Source organism: Canis lupus, chromosome 23, assembly GCF_011100685.1.
Source record: "Canis lupus familiaris isolate Mischka breed German Shepherd chromosome 23, alternate assembly UU_Cfam_GSD_1.0, whole genome shotgun sequence".
Classification (NCBI taxonomy): domain Eukaryota; kingdom Metazoa; phylum Chordata; class Mammalia; order Carnivora; family Canidae; genus Canis; species Canis lupus.
Genome location: NC_049244.1, coordinates 20,256,498 through 20,280,649, shown reverse-complemented (window position 1 = coordinate 20,280,649; position 24,152 = coordinate 20,256,498). Strand labels below are relative to the sequence as shown.

Below are 24,152 nucleotides of genomic sequence, written 5' to 3'. Positions count from 1 at the left end.
ATTTTGGACTTCTTGATTCTGTGACAATTCCTGGTAGATACAGGTTTCCTGGTAAGGATTAAGGAACATGCACGATTACTTTCTGAGTCCTGATAAAGTTGGAGTTTGAATGTAGAGAGCTAGAAGGGGTTCAGGTGGGGGGTAAGAATGGTTGTTTTTCCTCGTTTAGTGGAATTTGCCATAAGCTTTATACCTGTTGTGTGCCCTGTGGTAACAGAAGCCACTGTTGCCATGGAAAAGGATGGCAATTTGAATGAATTTAGAGCGGCCCATGGAAACCTGACTCGAGGTCTCCTTAATGTACCAGACCCTATATATGTGGCACTGCACGTATATCTTCAGTTTCCTTCAACTGAAATGATAAGTGAGAAACTAAATCATAATGTGATACATTAATCTTTTTTTTTTGATGGCTTAATCTTAATCTTGGTAAAAATGCTAAACGAGGAACAATTCAGAAGAACTCCTGATTATTCTAAAAACATTAAGTTTATTTGAATAGCATTTATATTATCATTGAAACTGGCACCAGAGTCCCCAAACTTTTGATCCAATTTCCAAAAGTCAAACTGTCTACTTAAACGGACACCAAAAGTCCGAAACGCAATCTAATTCCGCAAAGGTTTTTGTTTTGTTTTTTTTTTTTCCCCCCAAGTAATTTCTCACATTTGTGAGCCTGTTACACGTTGGTTTTACCTGTCACGGATCCTTTGTATCACTTTTATGGAACACCACCACTTTTTATAAAAAGTGACTGAAAGGATCTAAAATTGTAAAATTGCACGTGCCCGAGCAGAAAACTACTTTGAGCTCTTCCCTCACAGGCGTGCCCGAGCCGACCTCTGCTCCCGGCAGGTAAATGGCCCGAGGGAGAAGCCAGTGTCGGCTCCTAGGGGAACCCTGTCGTGGGGCTTCTTCCCCCGCCCTTACACTGATCACTTTTTAGGGAGAGTCTCCCCAGCCTTGTCTAGCCCAAAGTCCTTCCCATCAAATTACTACCTTCCCCACCAGTGTGTCGCCTCCCCTTCCCAAAAGCCCTTCTGGGGAAGAACTTCCTCTCGCGACCGCCCCATTGCACACAGTCCCCGCCGCGGCCAGCGCCCCCACCTCGGGAGGGCTTCCCCTCTCCAGCCCGGGATCCGGGGCCCCCAAAGCACTTGGGAGAGGCTCCCCACCCCCGCCCCGGCCCGGCCCGGCCCGGCCCCGGCCCCGGCGTCCCGCGGCGCCGCGGAGGGGAGCGGGGGAGGGGCAGGGACTCCCGGGGCCCCCGCGTCCTCCCCGCGCCCCCCGGAGGTGTGCGGGGGGGAGGGGAGCGCGGGTGGGTGGGACCGGGCCGGGCGGGGAGGGGGAGGGGAGGGGAGGGGAGGGGAGGGGAGGAGTGTGTGTGCGAGCGTGTGTGGCTGGGGGAAGCCATTGCCTGTTTAATAGTTGCTGTTGCTGCACTTCCGCTTCTCTCCCAGCGAGAGAGACACGAGTGGCCAGGCCCAGCCGCAGCCGCAGCAGCAGCCGCCGCGGCGGCACGGAGGAGCCAGACACAAAGAGAGGTACGGGGATCCCCCCCGCCGCCCGCCGCCCCCCGGCCGCGTCGCCGGGCCTCGGGGACACCGTCGCCGCCTCCCCCGGCCCGCGCCTCCCGGGCCGCCGGGCTCGGGCGGGGGGGGCGCGGCGAGCGGCCGAGGAGCCCCGGGGGTCCGGGGCCCGCCCGCGGGGGATGGGGAGGGACCCCGGGCCGCGCGGGGTGCGGGGCCCGCCTGCGCCGGGGCCGGGGCCGGGGCCGGGGCCGGGGGGGCGTCGTGGCTCGAACTGTCAGCGCTGCCCCGGGGGCCCCCCGCTGGCCGCCGAGGGGGCCGGGGCCGGGCCGGGGCGGGGGCCCGCGGGATGAACCCCTCCGGGGCGGAAGGGCTCATTGTTATTCCTGTGCCGTGGAGGCCGAGGCCCCCCCGCGCCCTCGCCCCACCCCCACGAGGGGTGGCCGCCGGGCGTGTGCCCGGGACCCCCGCCCCGGCCGCGCAGCCCCGAGCCGCCGGCCGAGCCGCAGGCCTGCGGGGAGACGCGTCGGGGCGCGGCGCCGGGGGGCCTCGGGCCTCGTCGCCCCGGCCCCCTCCGGCCGCTCCCTTCCCCCACCCGGGCACCCGCTCCTCGCCTCCGTCCCCCCCGTTTCGGCTTCCTCTCTTACTCCTCTCCGCCCCTTCGCTCCTCCCGACCTCGCTCAACTCCACTCCTGCCCCCGCTGCCTGGCCCCGGCCGCTCGCCCCCCCGCGCCCCCCGCAAAGCCGACCGAAACCGCCCCGGGGCCGGCTCGCCGCCGGGACCGTCCCTCCTCGCCCCGCCGAGGCGCCCCCGCCCCCGCCCTGCCGCCCCCGCCCCCGCCCGCTGGCTGCTCCCTCCCTGCCCCGAGGGGAGCCCCCGGGGGGCACGGGAGGGGCCGCTCGCCCCGCTCGCCCGCGCTCTCCCACCGCGTCCCCCACTCGGGGCCAAAAATAAACAAGCCGCGTCCGATTTGCCGAAGCCTTAATGGGCCTGAAGACTTTGAGAGGCGGGTGGAGGGCGGGGGGCGGCCGGGGCACCCCTGGCCGAAGCCCTCCTGACAGCACCCGAGTTCCTGCTTCGCACTGACTGCACGGTCTGGGCGTTTCTGTTTTGTTTCCCTCCCCCTGCAGGGGCTGTTTGCGGGGTGGGGTGGGGGGTTCGCTATGTCGGATGACGATTCGAGGGCCAGCACCAGCTCCTCCTCATCTTCGTCCTCCAACCAGCAAACCGAGAAAGAAACAAACACCCCCAAGAAGAAGGAGAGTAAAGTCAGCATGAGCAAAAACTCCAAACTCCTCTCTACCAGCGCCAAGAGGTACCGTACTCCACCCCCAACCCCCCAGGCTTCCTATTTTCCGAACTGCCTCTTGCTGCATTTGGTCTGCCTCCCGTTGAGGAGTAGCTCGAACGCTCCTCATGGTTTGCGTGTTGTTAAAAAGGAAAAAAAAAAAAAAAAAAAAAAAAAAGGGCCTTGGAAGCTTTAATTATTTTACTCTATTGCCTCTGGTTTTTTTCTTTTAGTCCACGTGCAGCTGTTGTGGCTTGCCTCTCATTTCTTGCTGAAGTTTGTAAGAATCTTCATTACTTTTATCAGTGACCCCCAAAATCTGATTTCAGATTACTTGTTCTATTAATCACTAGCGTGTGACCCTTCTCAAGGCTGTCATCCCACTTAATTACTAATACCTGCCCAGACAACTCTATCAAAACGAATTCTGTTACCATCTTGGTTTCTCCTCACCTGTTGCGCTATGATCTTTTTTTGAATAGAGCTTTCTCCACAAACTGCATAATGAATAACTCCTATTAGTGGGGTAAAAGATTTAATAGGTGGAAAATGGTCTCAGAACTTCCAAGAGAGTCTTCTGATTTGGAGAGTTGAGGCAAGCAAATCCATAGATGAGGTAAAATGGGTATTCTAGGTTATTTTGGGGGGGGATTCTTTTTTTTTTTTTCTCTTTAAAAGCTTCAATTTTACCAAATTTCAGGGAAACTCATTTTTTTCATGATACATCCTCTCATATTGCTGTAAAAATTTTTTGGTTCTTTTTCCAAGTTGAATTCAAGCAGTGGCTCATTTTCCTTACTCTTCCTCTTAGGTCTCTGGAAGAACGTACTTTTTTTTTTTTTTCCTTTGAGGATCCTTTAGTAACATTCTCTGATCTCCATGACCCTTAATCTATAGCAGATTGCTGGGAACCCCCATGCCCTTTCATAAATCCTGCTGCTCTCAGGTGGACAGTCATTAAACTTTAAAGTGGCAAACCAGAAAGATAGCAAGGAAGATAAATGGTGGATTAAATAGGGGTATCTTTTAAAAAAAAAGAAACGTAGAAGAAAACGGAATGTGAGTCTTTAGTCTCCACTGAGTAGTGAGCCTAGAACTCAGAGTTTGAAAGTTTGTTCTGTCATTCTCCCAGAAATTTGAAAAGTTGGAAAAGTGCTCTGGTGACTTAACCATGGGGGGATGAGAGAGTGGCTTTAGCTTATTCCAAATAGTGTAGCCATCTAGAGTTATATGGCAAGATGTCTTAGCAAGATTGTTCTTTCAGAGGGATGGTTTGATGGCATCTCCGCTTCCAAAGAATCCTAGCTGGCCCTCGTTGATTAGTTGTGTGTTGGTACTCCCAGAACCTGGCATCTACCCAGGCCACTTTGGATGGGGCTTTCCTTAATCTCCCCAACTCCCTACCCTTCCCCACCACGACCTGTAGTACCTGTGCTCCCTGACCCATGCTGGAACAGCTTTTGGCCTGACCTAAGGCAGGATATTTCCCTTAGGTCGTTAGTATTTTTTTTGTGCACCAGTATATCATTGGCGCACATGAATAGATTTGGGGGTAAAAGCACAGGTGTCAAATATAAAAGTCTCCTTTGTGTCAGCAAGTTACTGAGGGGGATTTTTCATTAGACAGAATTTGTCCATTTATGATAAGGAAGTTAAAAAACTTATTTGGAAATGCCTAGGAAAGGGATCGGCAGGTGTACAAAAAATGAAAGGTGGGAAGCTACCAAGGATAATTTTACCTATAAAGTTAACATCAGTTTTTAGCTCCCTGGATATCGTGTTGAAAGATACGATACACTTAACAGTGTTGAAGCAGAGCTAAGGTTAATAGTAAAGGCAAAAAATGGAAAGGGGGCAGTGTATCCAGGAAAGAATAAAGGCGAAATTAATGTTAGTGAGACCCTATAATTGCTTCTCAGCCTTTTGGCTAAGATCAAGTGGAGACCCTATAGAAGCTGCTCTGTGAAATACATTGGCTTGGAAGGGGCACATATACCAGGAAATAGAACAAAAAAAGGAGTCTGAATTGGTAGACAAAAAGTTACTTAACTACATACTGTAAAGTGGTTTCCTTTCTAGTCCACAGGAGAGGAAAAGCCCCTAGTGGGAGTGGCCTGGACAAGAATTATTCTGTGAAACTTACGTATGAGTGACTTACAAATCTTTTGTCAGTGTTGTGCAAATGGTAGTTGTACAGGTGAAGTGGTTAAAGCTGTCTGGTATTACAGGCTGAAGAAGTAACTACCTTCTCAGAAAGTGTAGTAGAGGCTGGTTTGGCAAGGAGAAGTGCAGTGTGTGTTTTTATGCAGTTGTGCTCAGGTAAAGGATATTTTTGGCTATGTACGTAGGTCTTAAGGTACAGTCATTTAACAGATGCAGATAAAGAATCAGGAAACCAAGATTCCAAACTTCTAGTCTAACATACAGTAATGAGTCAAACTGCCCCAGTGTTAGGGAATGTCTCAACTGAAATGCTTATTGGTAGCAAAAGAATTTAGCAGGACACAGATGTAAGTAGGTATCAGTAAAGACTGTGAGCAAACCTCTAACACTGACCAGATTTGTAGGGGACAGGAAGTGTCCTCCAATAGGAAGGTTTAAAGAACTTCCCCAGTCACCACCCTTAATTTCTCTGAACTTAAAAAACAAATGCCTTCTAACACCTACTCCGCATTGCATCTACCCAGCCTATCTTCCCACCCTCAGAAAACCTTTGGATAGAGAAAAGCATCCATCGTGATTGATTGCTTTAGAACGTGTTTGTGTTTAGTTTTTTACTGCCGTGCTACCTCCTTGTGATTCTTTTTTTTTTTTTTCGGTTGTATCATAGCCCTTTAGGGTTTTATGTGATAGGAGCAAAAAAGGTTATAAAAATAGAGGGCACCATTTAGCAGATGGAAGAGGCTTAAAGGCCTCAAACTTTGTCGTATTAATTGATGCTCCAAGCGCCTAGGTAAGCAGAAGACAAAGGCCAGGGCTTGGTGTGAACTGCCTGGTGGCGTCGGCCTAGGGGTGGGGGATGGGGCTCTTTGTGAAGTCGTGGGTCGGTGCGGAGATGGGGGGGGGGGGGGGCTGTCCCGGGCTCTGTGTCCACCGTGGGAAGGGGAAGGACGGGAGCAGACCCAAGGGAATTGAGGATCGCCAGGAAAAAGTAGGTCCGGAGAAGGGGTGCGGGAGTCCGACGGGGTGCGGGACGGAGGCTGGGTGCACCTGTGCGGGCCGCCTGCTGGCGCCCGGGGCTCCGCGCGCGGCCTGGGGGCTGGGGATCCGGGGATCCGGGGATCCGGGGATCCCGGGGCTCGGGGGAGGCGGGCGGGGCGGCGCGGGTGGGGCGGGGCGGCGCGGGCTCCCCCTTCCTCCTCCCCCCCCAGCGGCCCGCGGCTGCACCCGCCGGGCAGGCCGGCCGGGGCCCGAGGGGCCTCGCGGGGAGCGGCCATGTTGGCGTCGTCACCGAGGACGCGGGGCGGCCGGGGGGGGCGCGCGAGGTGCCGGGGTGGCCCGGGCGGGGGCGGCGGCGGGGGCGGGGGCGGCGGCGGGGCCCGGCCCTGGGCGCCCCGCGGGGGAGCGCGCGGCGGGCGAGTGTGCCCGGCACGTTCTAACGCGACCCGGACAACGAGTCCGCGAGCGACCAGCCTCGCAAGTCGCAAGGATTTCCTAAACGGAAAACCCCGAGAAATACGGCTGCCTGGGTGGGTGTGCGAGGCTCGGCCGGAACCGAACCCTCCCCGGTGACAGCTAGAGACCCCGGCCGCCAGTCACCGCCGGGGAAAGTTGCTTCCCCTCCCCCCGGGCCGCGGCCCCGCTGGGGCTGTGCCGTGCTCCTCCCTCGGCGGATCCCGCGCTCCGCGGCTGCCCGAGCGCCCCGGGGCGGCTGCCCACGCCTTCACGTCTCTTGTGTTTCTCTCTCACCTCCCCGACTCCAGGATTCAGAAGGAGCTGGCAGACATCACTTTAGACCCTCCACCTAACTGCAGGTGAGCCTCCTTTCGCGTGTTTTTTTCTTTTTTCTTTTAAAAAATTCTTGTAAGCTTTATCTCGGGGGTGTTCTTTTTGTCATTGAAAACTTCTGCTTTTAATCTTTCGTTCATGCTTGTTTTGGGGTGGGGGGGGGGTAACATCAAGTAACAGCTGCAATTGATTAACCTGCGAGTCACGGCGTGACGAGCCTCTGAGCCTCTGACCACGTCCGCGCCGGGCTGAGGAGCCGCGATGGATTTCTCCGGCGTGGACACTTGCCCGTGTGTAAAACCAAGCCGTGAAATGAATTTAAAGGTGTACACTTGCCTGATCCTGGATCTGGGATGTGTCATTAAGGGATGATGTAAAACGTTCTTAGAGACTCAGGTACATTTTGGTTTAGAAAATTGCGTTGCCATCTTAATCTGTTACTCACGCTCTCTGTTAAGCTAATAGAGCATAGAGTCAAGTCACCCAGCGGGTCCTCAGACTTCATTGTATGTATAAATTTGTGTTGGACTTTAGCAGATCAATTCAGGAAATAATCTGTGGCTTTGATGAAAAGGTTTTATTTTTGAAATTTTATAGGTTTAAGCTCTTCCATGGGGATGCTTTCTTTTTTTTTTTTTTTTTCAAAATTGCTTCAGACTCTATACATATGTGTGTGTCAGTTTTTTTTTTTTTTGTGTGTGTGTGTCAGTTTCAAAGCAATTTGATACCAGCTTTTTGGAGCATTTGCTGATCATTTGATTTTATTTAGAATAGCTATTTTGCTACTGTTGGCACGGTGGAAGACTTGGATTTTATTAAGTCAAGAGTGAAGTGAGGAAGGACTTAATATGTTGTAGTAGAGCCATTTATTTAAGGGAGATCAATTCAAATCTATTACTCTCATAATTCAAAAATTAGGTATAACATTTAACCTAATTTTCAGTTCTCAGGATTAGCATTGGAATGGGATGTGACATTTCAGAAGTGTTCTAAACTTAGAAGAAATTACCAAGAATTAAAATATTTAATGGCTGTGTGTAGAATTTAAAACAAGCCTGTTGGAAATATTCAAGTTGAAAAACTAAATGAAATATTTTGTTAACACTGAACTTTCTGAAGTATGGTTAATGGATTAAATGGAAACTTTAATATTGCCATTTTGGTTACATATGTTCTTAATGTTGGTCAGGTGTGGAATAGTCTTTCTAAAATTTTGTCCCATTTTGTAAGGAAAGTCGGGAGTTTCAAATGCTCTTAAACTATTGTTTGTAACTGAACCACTTAATTAGTCTTAAGGATTTTTCTCATGGCTTTTTAAGAATCTTTAAACTATTGAGAAAGTGGAGAAATAAGTAAGGAGTAGGGCTGTGACGTTTTACTTTTCTTAGTGGAATTGTCGTTTAGATGGAAGCCTGTAGCTTCCCTTGGTCGCTTGTGTTGGATCCTTGGGCATTCTCCATGGTAGATACATGCTGTGTAGTTACTGCTCCCGTTTGGTATTGTGTCTCTTCCAATGTGCCTCTTGGGAGTTCAGACAACTTTAGCTGATGAAATTACAAAGTTTTTAAAGCTTGTTTTAAAACTAGTAACATTCATCAAAACGTAATGGTTTTCTTGCAAATACGTGCAGTCAAGTTTAAAGTTTGTAAGCACTTTGAAGGTTTTCATGGGATTAATAACTTAAAAAATAGGAAAAGTATACTTTAGTTTCACACCATTTTAACTGAGTTCATGTGTGAGAGATTTGTGCTGCTGAACGTGTAGAACTTTAATCCTTGGAAAACCCTCCTAATTACCCCTTCAAAGTGAAACCTGTGAATGTTACGGGTGCTTAGGTGAAGCACGGAACTGAATGGCTATTGGGTAGTTGGTTGTGGGAGACAAACTGCTACATACTTAAACATTTGAAAAAAAAAATTGCATTTCAGAAAAAACACTAGGCATCTTTTTTTTTTTTTAACATTTTATTTATTTATTCATGAGAGAGAGAGAGAGAGAGAGAGAGGCAGAGACACTGGCAGAGGGAGAACAGGCTCCACGCAGGGAGCCTGATGTGGGACTCGATTCCGGGACTCTAGGATCATGCCCTGGGCCGAAGGCAGGTGCTAAACCGCTGGGCCACCGGGGCTGCCCAACACTAGGCATCTTTAATTCGCAAGAGAATGTACATTATGGTGACTTTTAAGAATAAAGATTGCATTATTTTCTGAAAACAGTTTTTTGGTACGGCTGTTTAGGTAATATGAACTTTGGTTTCTACTTTGTGTTGTGTTGGTTTACTAGTGTTACTGACTCAATGTCATATAGCAGTTCCAATATTCAGCTAACTTAAATTTGGTGTTATGTTTTTGTGTTGGTACCTTATGAGATTGAATTATTTAATATTTTAATGTAGATTATTTGAGATGGAAGAGGATAATTTGGGGATGTATAAATTAGGGTACCAACTCAGTTGGTTGAGTGTTTGACTCTTGATTTCAGCTCAGATCGTGATCTCAGGGTCCTGGGATCGAGCCCCACTTCAGGCTCCCTGCTCAGCTGGGAGTCTGCTTCTCCCTCTCCCTCTGCCTGCTACTCCCCCCCTGCTTGTGCTCTCTCTGCCTGTCAAATAAAGTCTTTGAAAAAGTGTATAAATTAAATGACATATTGAAGGCATACATGTTTATTTTTAATCTTTTTGATGTTACTCAGCATGAGGGCTCCATAGCTTGGTCCTTCAGAAAGTGTAATTTCATCAACTATAAATTATGTTTGAATGAGTCAAACAATTGACTTTCAATTAATGTATCTTAGTATTAATCCTCTGTAGGATGACCTTTTTTCAATCAGTTTTCAGCCTGTGGTTTTAAACTTAAACGTGTTACTTTATTAAAATACGGCAGTTGGCACAAAGTAACCTCTCAATACACAGTGGATTGCAGATCAGTAGTAGAATGCTTCTCTTGAAGGTGCACTGTTTGCATTCCAGCAATTTTAGCACTTTACTTGTCAAATTTCAAAGTTACTGAACTTGTGTAAAATGCAATTGCTAAGTATGTTATAATGTGTGAGCACATAAAGTTAAATTCTTAATGTTGTATATTGTGTTGAGTAGTTTTTTTTAAGAACAGAGTGCAGATTATGTTCAGTGATCAGAATTATGTTGTGAATATTTTAAAATTTCTCTGTATTGCCGTATAAATCAAATTCTTTGGTATTGCTGAACTATTTGGTTCTTTGTATATATGCAGATGAAATAATAGTTTCCCGGCTCATGTCCTATGCACCTGGTTAGGTTTTTTTCGCTGCATTTTGGCTGTTTGTTTAGGGGGGAAAAATACTGTCTTAACTATTATAATGATTTCCTAAAGCATACCCTATCCTGGATTGTAAAATTATGCTTTTTCTTTATTTAATTTTTAAAAAGTTTTTATTTAAATAAGATTATGCCTTTTTAGCTGATGAACTCGGGGCCACTAGAGTCAGTTTTGCACCTGTTATTTATAGCCTAGGGTTCAAGCTTTACTAAATTGACTAGTTTAGCTATATAATCTGTAGACGTAAATGTCTATAGATAGTAAGTCTGTATGTAATAAATGACGTTTTCCCAAGTCCTTCATGCTGCAGAATTTACTTAAACTATTCATATAGTGAGGCACCTGGGTGGCTCTGTGATTGTCTGCCATTGACTGAGGTCATGATCCCAGAGTCCTGGGATCGAGTTCCGCATCAGGCTCCCTGCAGGGAGCCTGCTTCTCCCTCTGCCTATGTCTCTGCCTCTCTCTCTGTGTCTCTCATGAATAAATAAGTAAAATCTTTAAAAATACAGCAACTATTCATATAGTGATTTGAAACCTAAAAATTCAGATTTTTTTTTGGAGCTACTATTTTAGGATCAAATGTGTTTGAGAAGTCATTAAACATTTCAAGCGTAATAAAAATAAAAACAAACACTTGTTTTTTAATTTTTATTTTTTTAATTTTTAATTTTTTAAGATTTTATTTATTCATTCATCAGAAAGAGAGAGAGGCAGAGACACACAGGCAGAGGGAGAAGCAGGCTCCATGCAGGGAGCCCGATGTGGGACTCAATCCCAGGTCTCCAGGATCACGCCCTGGGCTGAAGGCAGGCGCTAAACCACTGAGCCACCAGGGCTGCCCTGTTTTTTTTATTTTTAAAGATATATGATATGAGTGAATGTTTTTGAGAAGTTGAGATGTAGAAGCTGTGCAGTAAAAAGTGAAAAATCCACCTCGTGATCTTTTCTGGTCCTGCTGCTTTGTGGAGAGAGCTTCTAACTTGGAGCTAACTTGCGTTTTGTGTGTATCCTTCCAGATACTCTGTGAATGTACATTGTTGTATTTTTCTGGTTTTATAAAATCTGAAATTGGTGGTAGTAATAATGAGATGTCAATTTAGAAATCCCAGGCTGCTAATCTTGGAAGGAAAAGAGATCCTTTGCTTGCAGTAGTAAAGACCTGTATATCTTTTTGAAGTTTAGCTTGCTTTAAATGGTTGTTTGGATGTAAGAAATAAGTTCAACAGAAGTCCTTTATAAAATCCTGTATCTCACTTGAAAAAAATCTTTTTTCTTTGTTTTTCATCCATTTGATATCAAATGCATTAAAGATATCAATGTGACTTCAGTATCTGAATGATGTTGCATTTTATAATAATTTTCATTTGGAGAGTTACCAGTGCAGTGTGTTTGCTTTCATGTGCATAAAGGCAGTGTTGAAAAACAGCGAGAAACCAGGAGACTGGAGTGAAAGCATATTCAGAATAGCCACCAAACCAGGGGCAGGTTCCTGGAAATTAGATAATCACCAAGGGCCTGAGTAGGTAGGAAAGAAGGAAATCTATCCAGAAGTGAACTGCTTACTAAATGAGTAGGACTTCTTGTGGCTGTTGTGTTTACCAAAAGACCATGTGTCTGAATTGTAAAACTATACTGTTATTGTTCCTCAGAAAGATAAAAAGAATTATCATATGACCTAGCAGTTACACTCTTAAGTGTATACCTGAAAGGATTTTTTTTTTTTAACCTGAAAGGATTGAAAACAGAGACTCCAACAGATTCTTGTCAGTGTTCATAGCTGTTCATAATAGTCCTGAAGAGGAAACAACCCAAGTATTCATCAACAGATGAATGAATAAACAAAATGTGGTATTTAAAATGGAACATTACTTAGCCACGAAAGGAAATGAGGTTCTGATACATACTACAGTATGAATGAGCCTTGAAAAGTTTAATACTAAGTAAAATAAGCCAGACACACAGAAGGTCAAATATTGTGATTCCAGTTGCATTGAGTTGCCTAGAATAGGTAAATTCATAGAGATGTGGAGGATTAGAGGTTTCCAGGGCTGGGGGGTGGGAGGAAGGAGGAGTTATTACTTCATGGGCACAGGATTTCTGTTTGGGGTGATTAAAGTTTTGGAAATAGTGGTGATGGTTGTACAACATTGTGAATGTCATTGAATGTTATACTTTAAAATGGTTAAAATAGCAAATTTTACGTATTTTACCACACCAAAAAAAGAATTCGGAAAACCCCTATACCATTGTTTAAATGTTAACAGTATTTTGAGGAAAAAATTTTTATAGCTTAATAAGGCCACATTTCACAGTTTTTATGGATTCTTGTAAAGGATACTAATATTGAATTCTTGTCACAAACCTTGAATCCCTGTTACACATGAAAACTGCCTTCAAGGAGGTCATTGTCAAGTAGGGTGGTAAAAAATGCATGTACAGATCTTGAATAGTATTCGGAAACGAGAATATTATTTAGAAAGTAATAAACGCACATTACATCTTACAAAGGTTCAGAGCATTGAGAGATTGCTTTGACCCAGGTGTGAGTAGTGTCTGGAACACTTAGATATCTGGGAAAGCTTCCTGGAAGAAATGAGAAGTGGAATGGGAAGAGTAAGAGACATTTCTGTAGTAGAGGAAGGCTCAGAGAGCACTATTTAGGCAAGAGTGAATAACCCTATGGCTGAGAGTAAGGAGTAGAAGAGTAAGCAGTGAGAGATAAAGGTTGTGCTCCTCATTGTCAGGCTGAGGCTTTGGAGAATCACAAACCTTTTTTTTTTTTTTTTTAAAGATTTTATTTATTCATGAAAGACAGAGAGAGAGAGAGAGAGACAGGAACAGAGGAGGAACAGACACAGGCAGAGGGAGAAGCAGGCTCCATGCAGGGAGCCTGACATGGGATTCGATCCCTGGTCTCCAGGATCACACCTTGGGCTGAAGGCAGTGCTAAACGCTGAGCCACCAGGGCTGCCCTCACAAACCTTTTTGAACTAGAAGTCTAATCCAATTAGAACTGAGTATCTGGATAGAAACAGAGCAGGGGTTGAGTGGAGTTTGGTGGGAAGCTGGAGACTGGGAGAGACCTCTAGTAATCCAGGTGGGAGGCTAGGTGGGCCTGGGACAGGTGGCAGCCATCAAAGTGGAGAGGAGAATGAGGTGGAAAGCAGTGGGATCTAGAGAACTTGGCCACTGATTTAGACATGTAGGACTTGAAAGGAGTCAGAAGTTCTTTAGGTACTGGGGAAGATGGTAGTGCCATTAATAGAAGTCAGTAAGGCAGGGAGAGGAACTAGTTTGAGGGAGCAGAGGGATTAGATAGATCCTCTTTCCAAGGTTTAATTACTTGTTTTGTTGACCATATACACTGCTTAATGTATTGCTGCCACTTAGTAGGCTCTCAGTAAATACTTGAGAGTTTTGTTTGTTTTGAGGAAGAGAGAGCACGAGTTGAGGGTAGCTGCAGAGGGAGGAGGAGAAGCAGGCTCTGATGTGGGGCTTGATCCCAGGACCCTGGGATCATGACCTGGGAAGTCAGATGCTTAACCAGCTGAGCCACCCAGGCACCACAATATTTACAGTTTGAGATTATATTTATATTTATATTTATATTTATATTTATATTTGAGGGAGGGAGATACCGTAATGTTTTTAGAACGATTTTAGAGAGGGTGATGGGATGTGAAACTGAGGTCATAAGTGGAGAGTATGTATTTAGAAAGGCTGCAAGCCTGGGGCTTTCTGACAGAGTGACAGTTTGTAAAGGATTGGAAGCATTTTTGTCCTTCAGTAACACTCCAGCTACTTGTATAGAACAAAAAGAAGCAGTGCTTGTCTGTCATCACTGTTACTTGGTTTGTTCTTTCTGGGTAGATTTTAAGTTCCTTGAGAGCAGGGATTACATCTTTGCCATCCCTACCTTGTCCAAGAAAGAGAAGATACACAATACATATTTGTTAAATTAAAACATAGACACAAAAACCTAATTTGAGTCTGATGGCTTAATGGAATGTCTTCATTACCCTCTTCAGAAAATAATGGAAAGAGCTGGGGAAATTGCTGTCACATTTTACAGCTGTCTGTTGCTGGCAGTCTTTCTGACTTGGCACTCAAGCCGTTTTGGCAATTTTCACCTTCTCGGAATCACAGAGGGGCTCTGGACTGCAGTGTGATACAAAAGACGGGATCAGTGCTGTGGGCTAGATTGAGAAGATGTATAAAGAAAATACCAGTACCTTTGGTTACCATGTTTTGACTTGATAAAATTACTGTTTGCCAACAAGTGAGCGTGGGTTTAGGGGTGCTAAGTAAATTGGACTTCCTAGTGATGTTCCCCCAAATTCTAAAGCTATTCCAGATAGTCAGTTATGTTAGAGATGCTGGCACCCGCCTGAGACATCTGACACATTCCCCATCATCAGTGGAGTGAAACAGGGTTTCATAATAAGCCCATTCTTATTCAGCCTTTCTTATGCAGCCATGCTGTAAAGTGAAACAAAAGACCTAGTAACTGGTGTCAGAATATGCCTCTAATCCTCTGGGAAACTTCCTACTATATAGGCTAAGAAGCTCATCAGTGCTCTTTGCTGGAAAATTGTAATCCAGGAATTGCTGTATGCTCATGGCTTTTTTCTTGAAACTTATATGCAAGTGATTATAGGTTGCTTTGTAGAGTCGGGTGCTGCACTGCATAGGTGATAAACCTGTGGAAGGCCAAGGTAATATCTCAGCCCAGTCAGAAAAGCCCTAGGAAGCCAACAGTTTTCATACGCAGAATATAATTAAAAGTTGTCACGGGGTTTTGTTACCTGGGGTAGCATATTCACTAAACATCAGTTAACAGAGTAGTCAAAAACTGAATTCTTTTTGCTTTCTAAAGAACCTGAATATGACAAAGGGCAAGGCCAGGCCAAAATAAAGGGACTGTATTATCAAGCTCTTAAATAGCATTCAACATCACATTTGCCACAGGTGTCAGATCTGACTTGATTCTAGTACTGACTTGTGTCAGTATTAAATTTTAAATATTAATAACTAATGGAGAGTCTTAATAGGGTCTACTAGCATTGAAATGATCATTATGTGTAATATCAGGACATTGGGCGTTTTTATTTAGTTAATAGATGGAAAATTGATGTGGGATGGATCCTAATAAATTCCGTAGAAAAAGGCATGGAAGCACATTTTAAAATATCAACGGAGCAGCTTGGAAGAATTGTACTTAGAGAAAATTTTACGTAGGGGCATCTGGTGGCTCAATCGGTTAAGCTCTGACTTCTGTTCAGGTCATGATCTGAGGGTCCTGGGATTGAGCCTAGCCATAATTTTAGTAGAGAGTCTACTTGTCCCTCTCCCTCTGCTTCTCTCATGCTCACTGCATGCGCACATGCTCTTTCTCTCACATCTTAAAGAAAAGTTTTAGACTACTAAAGTCAGTATTATACTCAGGAAGTAATGTACAAGAGTGGCAAAAGCATAAGTAAATCAGATTATATTGATTTAAAATATGAGAGTCCTCTGTGCTACTCAGATGACTAAAACAGATCTGGCTTCTGGCTTGTGGGAACTTTTATTTATTTATTTTTAAAACACTTTCTTTAATATACAGGAAACACGTGAGACACAAAGCTCAAGAAAGCACTCAGTCCCTGAGCTGGTAGTTAAGGGGGGAGTTGATGACAACAAGCCTTTCTAGTCTCCCAGGGAAAGAAGAGGTTGAGAGGACACAGTATCATAGGCCCCTGGTGATTCTACCACTGGGGCCACTCACAGCCTAGTTCTCTACCAAGTTTGGGAAGTACTGATTTTCCTTGTCCTAGTCCTGGCCCTCCTCCCACACTCAGCCTCCAGTTTTCATAAGTCATCCAGTTCCCAGAGTGGCCGCTTCCTTTAGCTCCCTAACATTTCACTCAGGGGAGAAGGCCACTTAGCCTGAGTGGTGTCAGAGTTCTGAGGGAGTTGTCAGGGTGGTAAGGGAAGATCTCCTTAATAACTTGCCATTTACTTACCATCTTCGTGTTTAGAATCTGAAGATTGGGGAGTCTCAGGGTCTTCTGAGGGCTTGTCCAAGCCCTGGCTGGTTATAGGGGCTTCTGAGGGCTGTCCTGCATGCTCCTTGGAGAACACCTGCTTGGAGGGGAGCTTGGTTTGGCCCCAGGGTGGCATCTGGTTGTCAAGCGAAAACTAGGTGTACCTGGAGGCATGTCCAATTCAGAAAATGAAGTTGCCTCTAGGGGCAGAACAGGCTCTGGGAGAAGATTCAATTTAGGGCCTTTGGTCTCAAATACTTCACTCAGCTGTTTAACCAGTGGGCTTGGAGGCTCTCCACTACTGGTCTTCATAGGTGTCCATGCAATGCCAAGGGTAGAAGAGTGGGGATCTGAGTCTTGAATTGGATTAGGACCTTCCAACTGCTCCTTTGGTGGTACATTTGGCTGTGGAGAGCTCTCCTATGGGATGGGAGTGTGCAGGATGCTGGCAGGAGGTAAATGGGGTTCCACCACTTGCGCCAGAAGCTTGTTGTGTAGCAGAGGCCATGCTGCAGTGACTGGTGTGCTCTTGGCTGAGCCCATCTCAACCAGGAGGAGTAAGGTAGGGCAGGGCCTGGCCTGGAGCGAGGATAGGATGCTGAGCCCCCATTCCTCTTCTGGCAGCACAGCAGCTTGAGCCTTAACTCCCCATGCTGAGTTTCAAACCTCCTAAAACTTGAATTCTAGTAGGCAATATAGACAGTACTCAGGTAGAACAATATGTAACTACAAGTTGTGTAGCTAGTAAGAGAGCAATTAAGAGTGCAATGATGGACAATAATTGGGGTAGGGAGGTTATTTGGAGAAGGCTTAAAGACATTTAGGCAAAGACTTGAAAGATGAGAAAGCCTTGTGAAAAGTATAAGAACATCCTAGACTGAGGGAAGCACGGACACTGAAGCCCTGAAATGTGGGGAATACCATGTGATGCAGAATCATGTAAACCAAAGTGGAGTATGGATTTCATTCTAAGAACAGAGGGAAGCCATTTAAGGCTTTGAAGCAAGGAAGTAACATTATTTCAGTAGTGACTTAAAACTCTTTTCCTACCTTCCATACTGTGTGGAAGGTAGCTGATTGGAAGGCACGAGTGGAAGAAGAGAGACCAGAAAGGAGGGTATTGCTCTATTCCAAGCAACTGGTGATGGCAAATAGGATTAAGATGGCAGTAGTGGAGATGGGGTTAGAATACCTGTTGATGGAATGCAATGGATGTGGGAAGTGAGAAAAAGGACCAAGAATGGCCCCAAGTTTCTGTGGTCTTACCAGTTAGGTAGGTGATGGCCATGTTTTACTGATAGGAGCAAGACTGGAATAGAACCTCTGTGTGTATGTATTTGGAAAGAGGGCAGCATAGAAAATGAGCTCTTTGTGTATATGTTAGGCTTTAGATAGATACCAATGAGGTATCCAAAAGAAGGTGTCAAATAGAAAATAGAAGTTAGATACTGGTGGAGCTCAGAGGAATATTTTGGACTCAAGTTATGCACATAAGCTTGAGATACATATACATTTGGGAGACATACATATATAGAGGCTCTTTTCTGGGGACTCCCTCAAGCTCATTGAGAGAAGAAAGGTATAGTGAAATGAGGGCCCAGGATGCAGGCTTGAACCTCTAGTTCAGAGGTTGTGTAGTTTGAAGGAGAAGCCTACAGAGGGGACTGAGAGATAGAGAGAAGGAAAATCAAGAGAGTAATGTCAGAAAGTAGCAAGTGTTTTGAGGTAGAGTGGACATCAACGCTGAAATAACACTGTGAGGTAGGGAAAGACCAGCAAGTAACCACTGGATTTTACAGATCTAATGTAGATTAGGCGATGCAAAAGAGGGGATAATTTTTAAGAAGGAAAAGATGTTTGTGCTATCCTTCTCAATTAGATTTTTTGAAAAAGATTTTGAGAGAGTGAGTACAAGCAGAGGGAGAAGCAGACTCCCTGCTGAGCAGGGAGTCCGACTACATGATGACAACTATGGACTACATAATGATGACTATGCAGGGCTTTGCTGGTTCCCAGGACCCTGGTATCATGGCCTAGGCCACCCAGGCGCCCCCCCCCCCCCCAATTAGAAAATTTCTTTGTGTTTATCCAGAAGGAGATGATTTAGTTATCAGATTTTTACACTTTAAGGCTGAACTTTTTTAACATTGTATAATTATTTTTCTTGAGGGAGTGTCTCTCATTTTTAGTGGATTCTCAAAGGATTTTGGGAGGTTTCCTCTCTCCCCTGCCCCCCCACTGGAAAAAAGCTAACTTCTGCTTTACGAAATTCAAGTCCTTTGTCATCTTTATGGTTAATGTTGTAGTATGGGTATCAAACATAAATAGTGCCGGGTTCACATATCACATCTTGATAAATCCCTTCAGCAGGACTTACTTTGAAAATACTAGGGAGTGGATAAATTGGAAAATCAGTAAATTGCTGCTGCCATCCTTAAATTTTTTTACATGCTTTGGTTTGCATTGATCTTTTGTACTTTTCACACTAAGAAGTGCATGACAATAAGTGGGTATATGTGTTTACTTTTAATACAGTGCAAGTTATTCATATTCCATTTTTTCATCCTTTTAAGATTTATTTTGTTGAAGCTTTACGTTGAACTTACCTGGAGCTCTTAAAGCATCATTATATAAGCATCATTTTTCTAATCATCTATCAGTCACATTTTTTTTTTCTTTTTAGATTTTATTTATTCATGAGAGAAAAACACAGAGATATAGGCAGAGGAAGAAGCAGGTTCCTTGCAGGGAGCCCGATGTGGGACTTGATCCCAGGACCCTGGGATCACGCCCCAAGCTGTAGGCAGATGCTCAGCTGCTGAGCCACTCGTCCCTACCAGTCACATTACATTGTTTCATATTAACCAAGTACTCTTGGTCCTGTGTAACATGATAATTAAGATTGTCCCTTTTTTCTGAGATCGGTCTTCTCAAAACACATACTTGTAAATTACACACAGTAAGCCAGGGGACAGTAGGATACCTAGAGTCATTGTTGAATGTGGGTAATGGTTTCATATAAGAAAATGTCGCATGATGCAAATGTTTATCTTAGTATTTCCCATCAGAGCAGTATGTGTACACAATAGCTTGTGTGTAAGAATTCAGATGCTGGATTCCCATTTAAATTTGGGTGTGGGGGACTTGGAGGATGTGATGCATGAACATCCTAAGTGATCAAAGACTGGTGTCTTTTTATCCACATCACCAGGAAAGCCCTCATGTAGTACTTTACATTTTTAGTCTCAAAAAATATGGTATATTTCATTGACATTAATTTTGTTTAGAAGTGGGCTCTGTGGGTTATGATTGATATTTTTCACATTTTCAAATCATTAGAGGTTATCATCTGGTATGCTTATTTAGAGCAGTAATTATTTATGGTACCTCTTATTCAAATAACTGACAAATTCTGCGTTAAAATTAATGACTTAGAGAAATCGTTTTTTGTTTGTATAACATGAAGCTTCAGGCTCAAATCCTGGTGCTGGAGGTCATGGGCAAGATGGAGGGAGCCAGATTGGGCTGCTTGGGCAGGGCAGTGACTCAGACTGTCTTACAAAGTTCTGGGAGCATCGAGTGTAGAATTAAGACATTTTCAGGATGGGGAGACATCCCTAAAGTTCAGAGGATTAGTTGGAATCACAGAAGTGTTAGGCATTGCCTGGGGGAAGCAAATGAGAACTTGTGGAGTCACAAGTGTTTGGGTGCACAGGAACTTTGCTCCCCAGATAACTTAAAATTCTTCTACTATACATCATCCTTCTTCTTCTATGGGACTACATCTCAATTTTTCAAGGTAATTTATTGGAATTGGCTTTATAAAATTTTATTTCTTAGTAGACTGCTAGAATACATTTATCCTAAAGAAAAGGAGATGTGGTATTGGTATACATCAAAGACTCTAAAAGAAAACATTTGTTTTATAACAAGCACCCAGGAGGATATTTTTATAAACATGAAGGATAACTTTCCTCTAATCTAAGTAAATATTTCAAAACAAATATATGTTAAGTGATTATAGTAATGTGTGAGCAGAGACTAGCAGTAAAGATAACAGTATCATGTATTACTTAATAGTATGTGATACTTCTTTGGCCTTGGTCCTTTTTCTGAGTAATTGCTTCTGTGAAAGTCCTCAGAATGCATAGCATCATTTTTCAGCTAGACTGGTAGCCTCCTCAGAAGATGATTCTCCTTGTAGCTTAGTATTCTGAGACGTTTTCACATCTGAAGTGTTTATTACATAGTAAACATTGTCAAGTGATACAGACCAGTCCTTTTTTTTTTTTTTTCAGACCAGTCCTAAAATAAATGATATGTTGAGGACACAATTCTTGTTAGAACTGAAATTTGAAATTGGTTTCTGTTTTGTCTGGCCATACTGCTAGAGTCTGTGTAGATGCAGGGGTTTCTACTGCTACATTTATTTATTTATTTATTTATTTATTTATTTATTTATTTATTTATTTAAAAGATTTATTTAAAAGATTTATTTATTTATGATAGAGAAAGAGAGAGAGAGAGGCAGAGACACAGGAGGAGGGAGAAGCAGGCTCCATCCCGGGAGCCCGACGTGGGACTCCAGGATCGCGCCCTGGGCCAAAGGCAGGCGCTAAACCGCTGAGCCACCCAGGGATCCCCTCTATTGCTACTTTAAATATAGCTATTTTACATTTATATGTATTGGGAGGAAATTCTGTATTGCCATAACTGCACGTTAAAACACATGATTATGAGGGGTGTCTGGGTGGATCAGTTAGTTAAGTGTCTGACTCTCTTTTTCTTTTTCTTTTTTTAAGATTTTATTTATCTATTCATGAGAAACATAGAGGCAGAGACACAGGTAGAGGGAGAAGCAGACTCCATGCAGGGAGCCTGATGCAGGACTTGATCCTGGCACTTCAGGATCACACCCGAGCCAAAGGCAGACGTGCCCAACCACTGAGCCACCCAGGCGTCCCAGAGTGTCTGGCTCTTGATGTCAGCTCAAGTTCATGATCTCAGGGTTGTGGGATAGAGCTCCATGTTGGGCTTTGCCTGGGCGTGGAGCCTGTTTAAGATTCTCTGCCTCCCTACTCCCAAAATAAAATAAAACACATGATAGTGAAAAAAAAGCAAAAAGCTATTAAGATCTTGAAGTGCAGGGGTGTCTGGGTGGCTCAGTTGATTAAGCATGCAACTTTTTTAACCTGAACTAAGGTCTTGATCTTGAGATTGTGAGTTCAGGCCCCGAGTTGGGCTCCATGCTCAGCATGGAGCCTACTTAAAAAAAAAAAAAATTGTGGCACCCAAATTAATGTTTATGGTAGAAATTTTGTAGCTAAAAGGACTGACTGCTACTTTCCTTGTGTCTTTGTTCCTAATTATTACATGGTGTGTATTGATAAATGAATTTTGATCCATTCTCCATTCTGTTGCTGCATTAATCTTTTTCCAGAGCCATTCCTGAAACTTTCTACAGTTGTTTGTTCCAGTCCAACTCTCACTGCTTTCCAAAGATACTCCCTTCCCAGTCTTTTTAGTAAGCCCCTCCAAAGCAGTCATCTTCAGTTCTGAAGCTTCTCTGATCTCTGGCAAGCCTCTATCTACTGTAGTGCATGGTTTGAGGGCAGGAACATTTGCACGTTGTCATTTAACCTGGAGTGTGTAAAAAAATGCTATCTTGTTTAAGGGGCTAAGTCAAATCTCAGGATATCTAATGACGTTACTGCAGGCTCACTTTGCATTTTTCCTTTCTGGTTGAAATTTTTATCAGTTCAATCTTACATTTCGACTTTCTAACACCCTGGTGTATTCCTTCCCATTATTGTCCCTTCTACAAAAATGGGATGAGCCATTTGGGTGAAGTTTTCTCAGTTTCTTCTGGATATGCTCACTTGAATTCAAAAAAATAAAAGATAGTTTGTAGACACTTGACTTTTTGAGGGAAGAGGTACAATTGTGTGCATCTAGATTATCTATATGAATTGTTATTGGCCTAACAGGTATTTACCAAGCTACTAGAGTAGCAATTAGGTTCCTCAAATGAGTTTTTAAAATATATAACCTACTGAACACACATCATTTGCATCATGAGAATTGTCTCTACTTAAAACAGATTTTTGTTCTAGTTAAATCTGAGTACTAGTTTTGCAAGTGTATTGAGGCCTAGCAGGGTTATTAGTGACTCAGCTGGGGTGAGTGAGGCAGTCTCCTACTTGTTTCATCTGTGTTCTCTGCCTGTTTTACTGTGAGCCAGGCTGAGCAGTGCACATCATTGAGCACACTGCCAGTATTTTGGTCTCTGCCTGACCTGGCCTATTCCATTGTATGGCCCTTTGACTTGTAGCTGTAACCAGCTCCTACTCAGCATATTCAGTTGCTCATTCTAACATTTATTGGTATTTCCTATAGAGCAGTAAAAAACAATGTCCCTGCCCTTATGGAGCTTACATTCATATGGAGGGAGGGACAACTTAAAAATGTACAAGAGTAATTTCGGGTAACAGTACTAAGGCATTAAAACAGGGTAATGGCATAGTGAGTGACCGGGCAGGTTGAGTCATTGTTAGAGGCCATTTTAGGAAGATGGCCTTGAATGATGACAAGGGCCTAGGCAGAGCAGGACATTTTAGGCAGAAGGACAGCAAATAGGTGCTGTATGGGGAGGCCAGTGTGGCTGGCCATTGTGAATGAGGATGAGAGTGGTAGAAGATGAGATAGGCAGGAGTCAGATTTTATTAATTTTGGTAGAAAGCTATTGGAGAGCTTTAAGTAGAGGAATGGTATACCACAATACTAACTTTATACTTGAAGAATAAAATTCTTCATAAAATTTCCAACTCATAAGAAAGGAGTTTTTGGAGATAGTCTTTGTAATGAGTATCTTTTTTTTTTTATATGAACAGATTTACTGATATTTTCTTATGTAGCATTTCTATTATGTCTGGATGTAATATACCTTTTATGTTGAGATATCTGTGTCTATTATATCTAGAAGTCTTTTAAAAATTAGAGACATGCTACCCAAAATTCGTGTCTAAACCTATGAAGGGAAGTATAACAGTACTCATCTTGTCTTGACATAATGATTAGGTAAAAGTATGAATGCTTTGTAATTCGTATATAGCATTCAAAGCCATCCTTGCCTGGCTTCCTCACTTGTTCACTTGAAGTGAAGATAGCCTGAGTCTGCCTGTGTGGAAGCATCAAGAGTTTGGGTTTGTACATCTTTAAGAGTAGGAACAGCAAATGAGAGCTTGAGAAAGCAATGAGGAAGGAACCCGAACCCTCAGTGGTCTGGGAGGCAGCTTGCCAGATTTACGCTACTCCCCACCTGGTTGGTACCTGTGATACTAAAAGGATTTATCTAAGGATTTATCTATGCAGTGGGAAGCCCCAGATTGGTGTGATTTGACTATACAGAGAGAATGCTTTCCAGCTTCTTTGATTTGGTAGATACTTTTATGGAGTAATAGTTTTGCCATAATTTTTAGTTATAGTAGCTGAAATATTTGAACTAAAGGGGACATATAGGCCAAAAAGAGGTGTTAAGGCTATAAAAGAGATTGGAGTACTAATATAAACATTCTTAGACATGTATCTGAAATTTTAGTTACTAAAAAAAAAAAATTAAGTTATTGAAACCTTTTTTGAGGGATGCCTAGGTGGCTCAACGGTCTGCCTTTGGCTCAGGCAGTGAACCTGGAGTCCTAGGATCTAGTCCCACACTGGGTTCCCTGCAGAGAACCTGTTTCTCTCTCTGCCTATGTTTCTGCCTCTCTCTATCTTTCATGAATGAATAAATAAAATCTTAAAAAAATAAAAAAGAAACCTTTTTGATTAGTTTTTAATCCTACAAAATGAAATGTAATTCCAGCATATCTTAATAAATAATTATAGGAGGTATGCATTGATAAAGAAGAAATTATTTCGTAATGAAGGGCAATTTTTCTTACTGAAAGACCAGTTTTTTATGATTTTATTCCCCTTGAACTAATAAAAAACAGCTAAGAGAATGGCCCCTAGGAAAATTTTTACCACTTATCCATTATAGAAAAATTATACATGTCATTCAAA

At 43.7% G+C, this 24,152-nt stretch overlaps 1 protein-coding gene and 1 pseudogene across 2 annotated transcripts in view; one reads left to right on the top strand and one right to left on the bottom strand.

Moving 5' to 3' along the window:
• Positions 1-1,379: 1,379 nt before the first annotated feature.
• Positions 1,380-24,152, top strand: part of UBE2E1 (ubiquitin conjugating enzyme E2 E1) — a 75,457-nt gene continuing 52,684 nt past the window's right edge. The window contains exons 1-3 of one of the 2 annotated variants that reach the window (XM_038570712.1): positions 1,382-1,544; positions 2,661-2,845; positions 6,742-6,792. In XM_038570712.1, the coding sequence (XP_038426640.1) occupies positions 2,694-2,845; positions 6,742-6,792 (203 nt within the window). In that variant the 5' untranslated portion in view covers positions 1,382-1,544; positions 2,661-2,693. Of the gene's footprint in view, positions 1,545-2,660; positions 2,846-6,741; positions 6,793-24,152 lie in introns of both variants that reach the window. The other variant, XM_038570713.1, reaches the window with a different exon arrangement.
• LOC119865370 lies at positions 15,836-16,634 on the bottom strand (annotated as a pseudogene).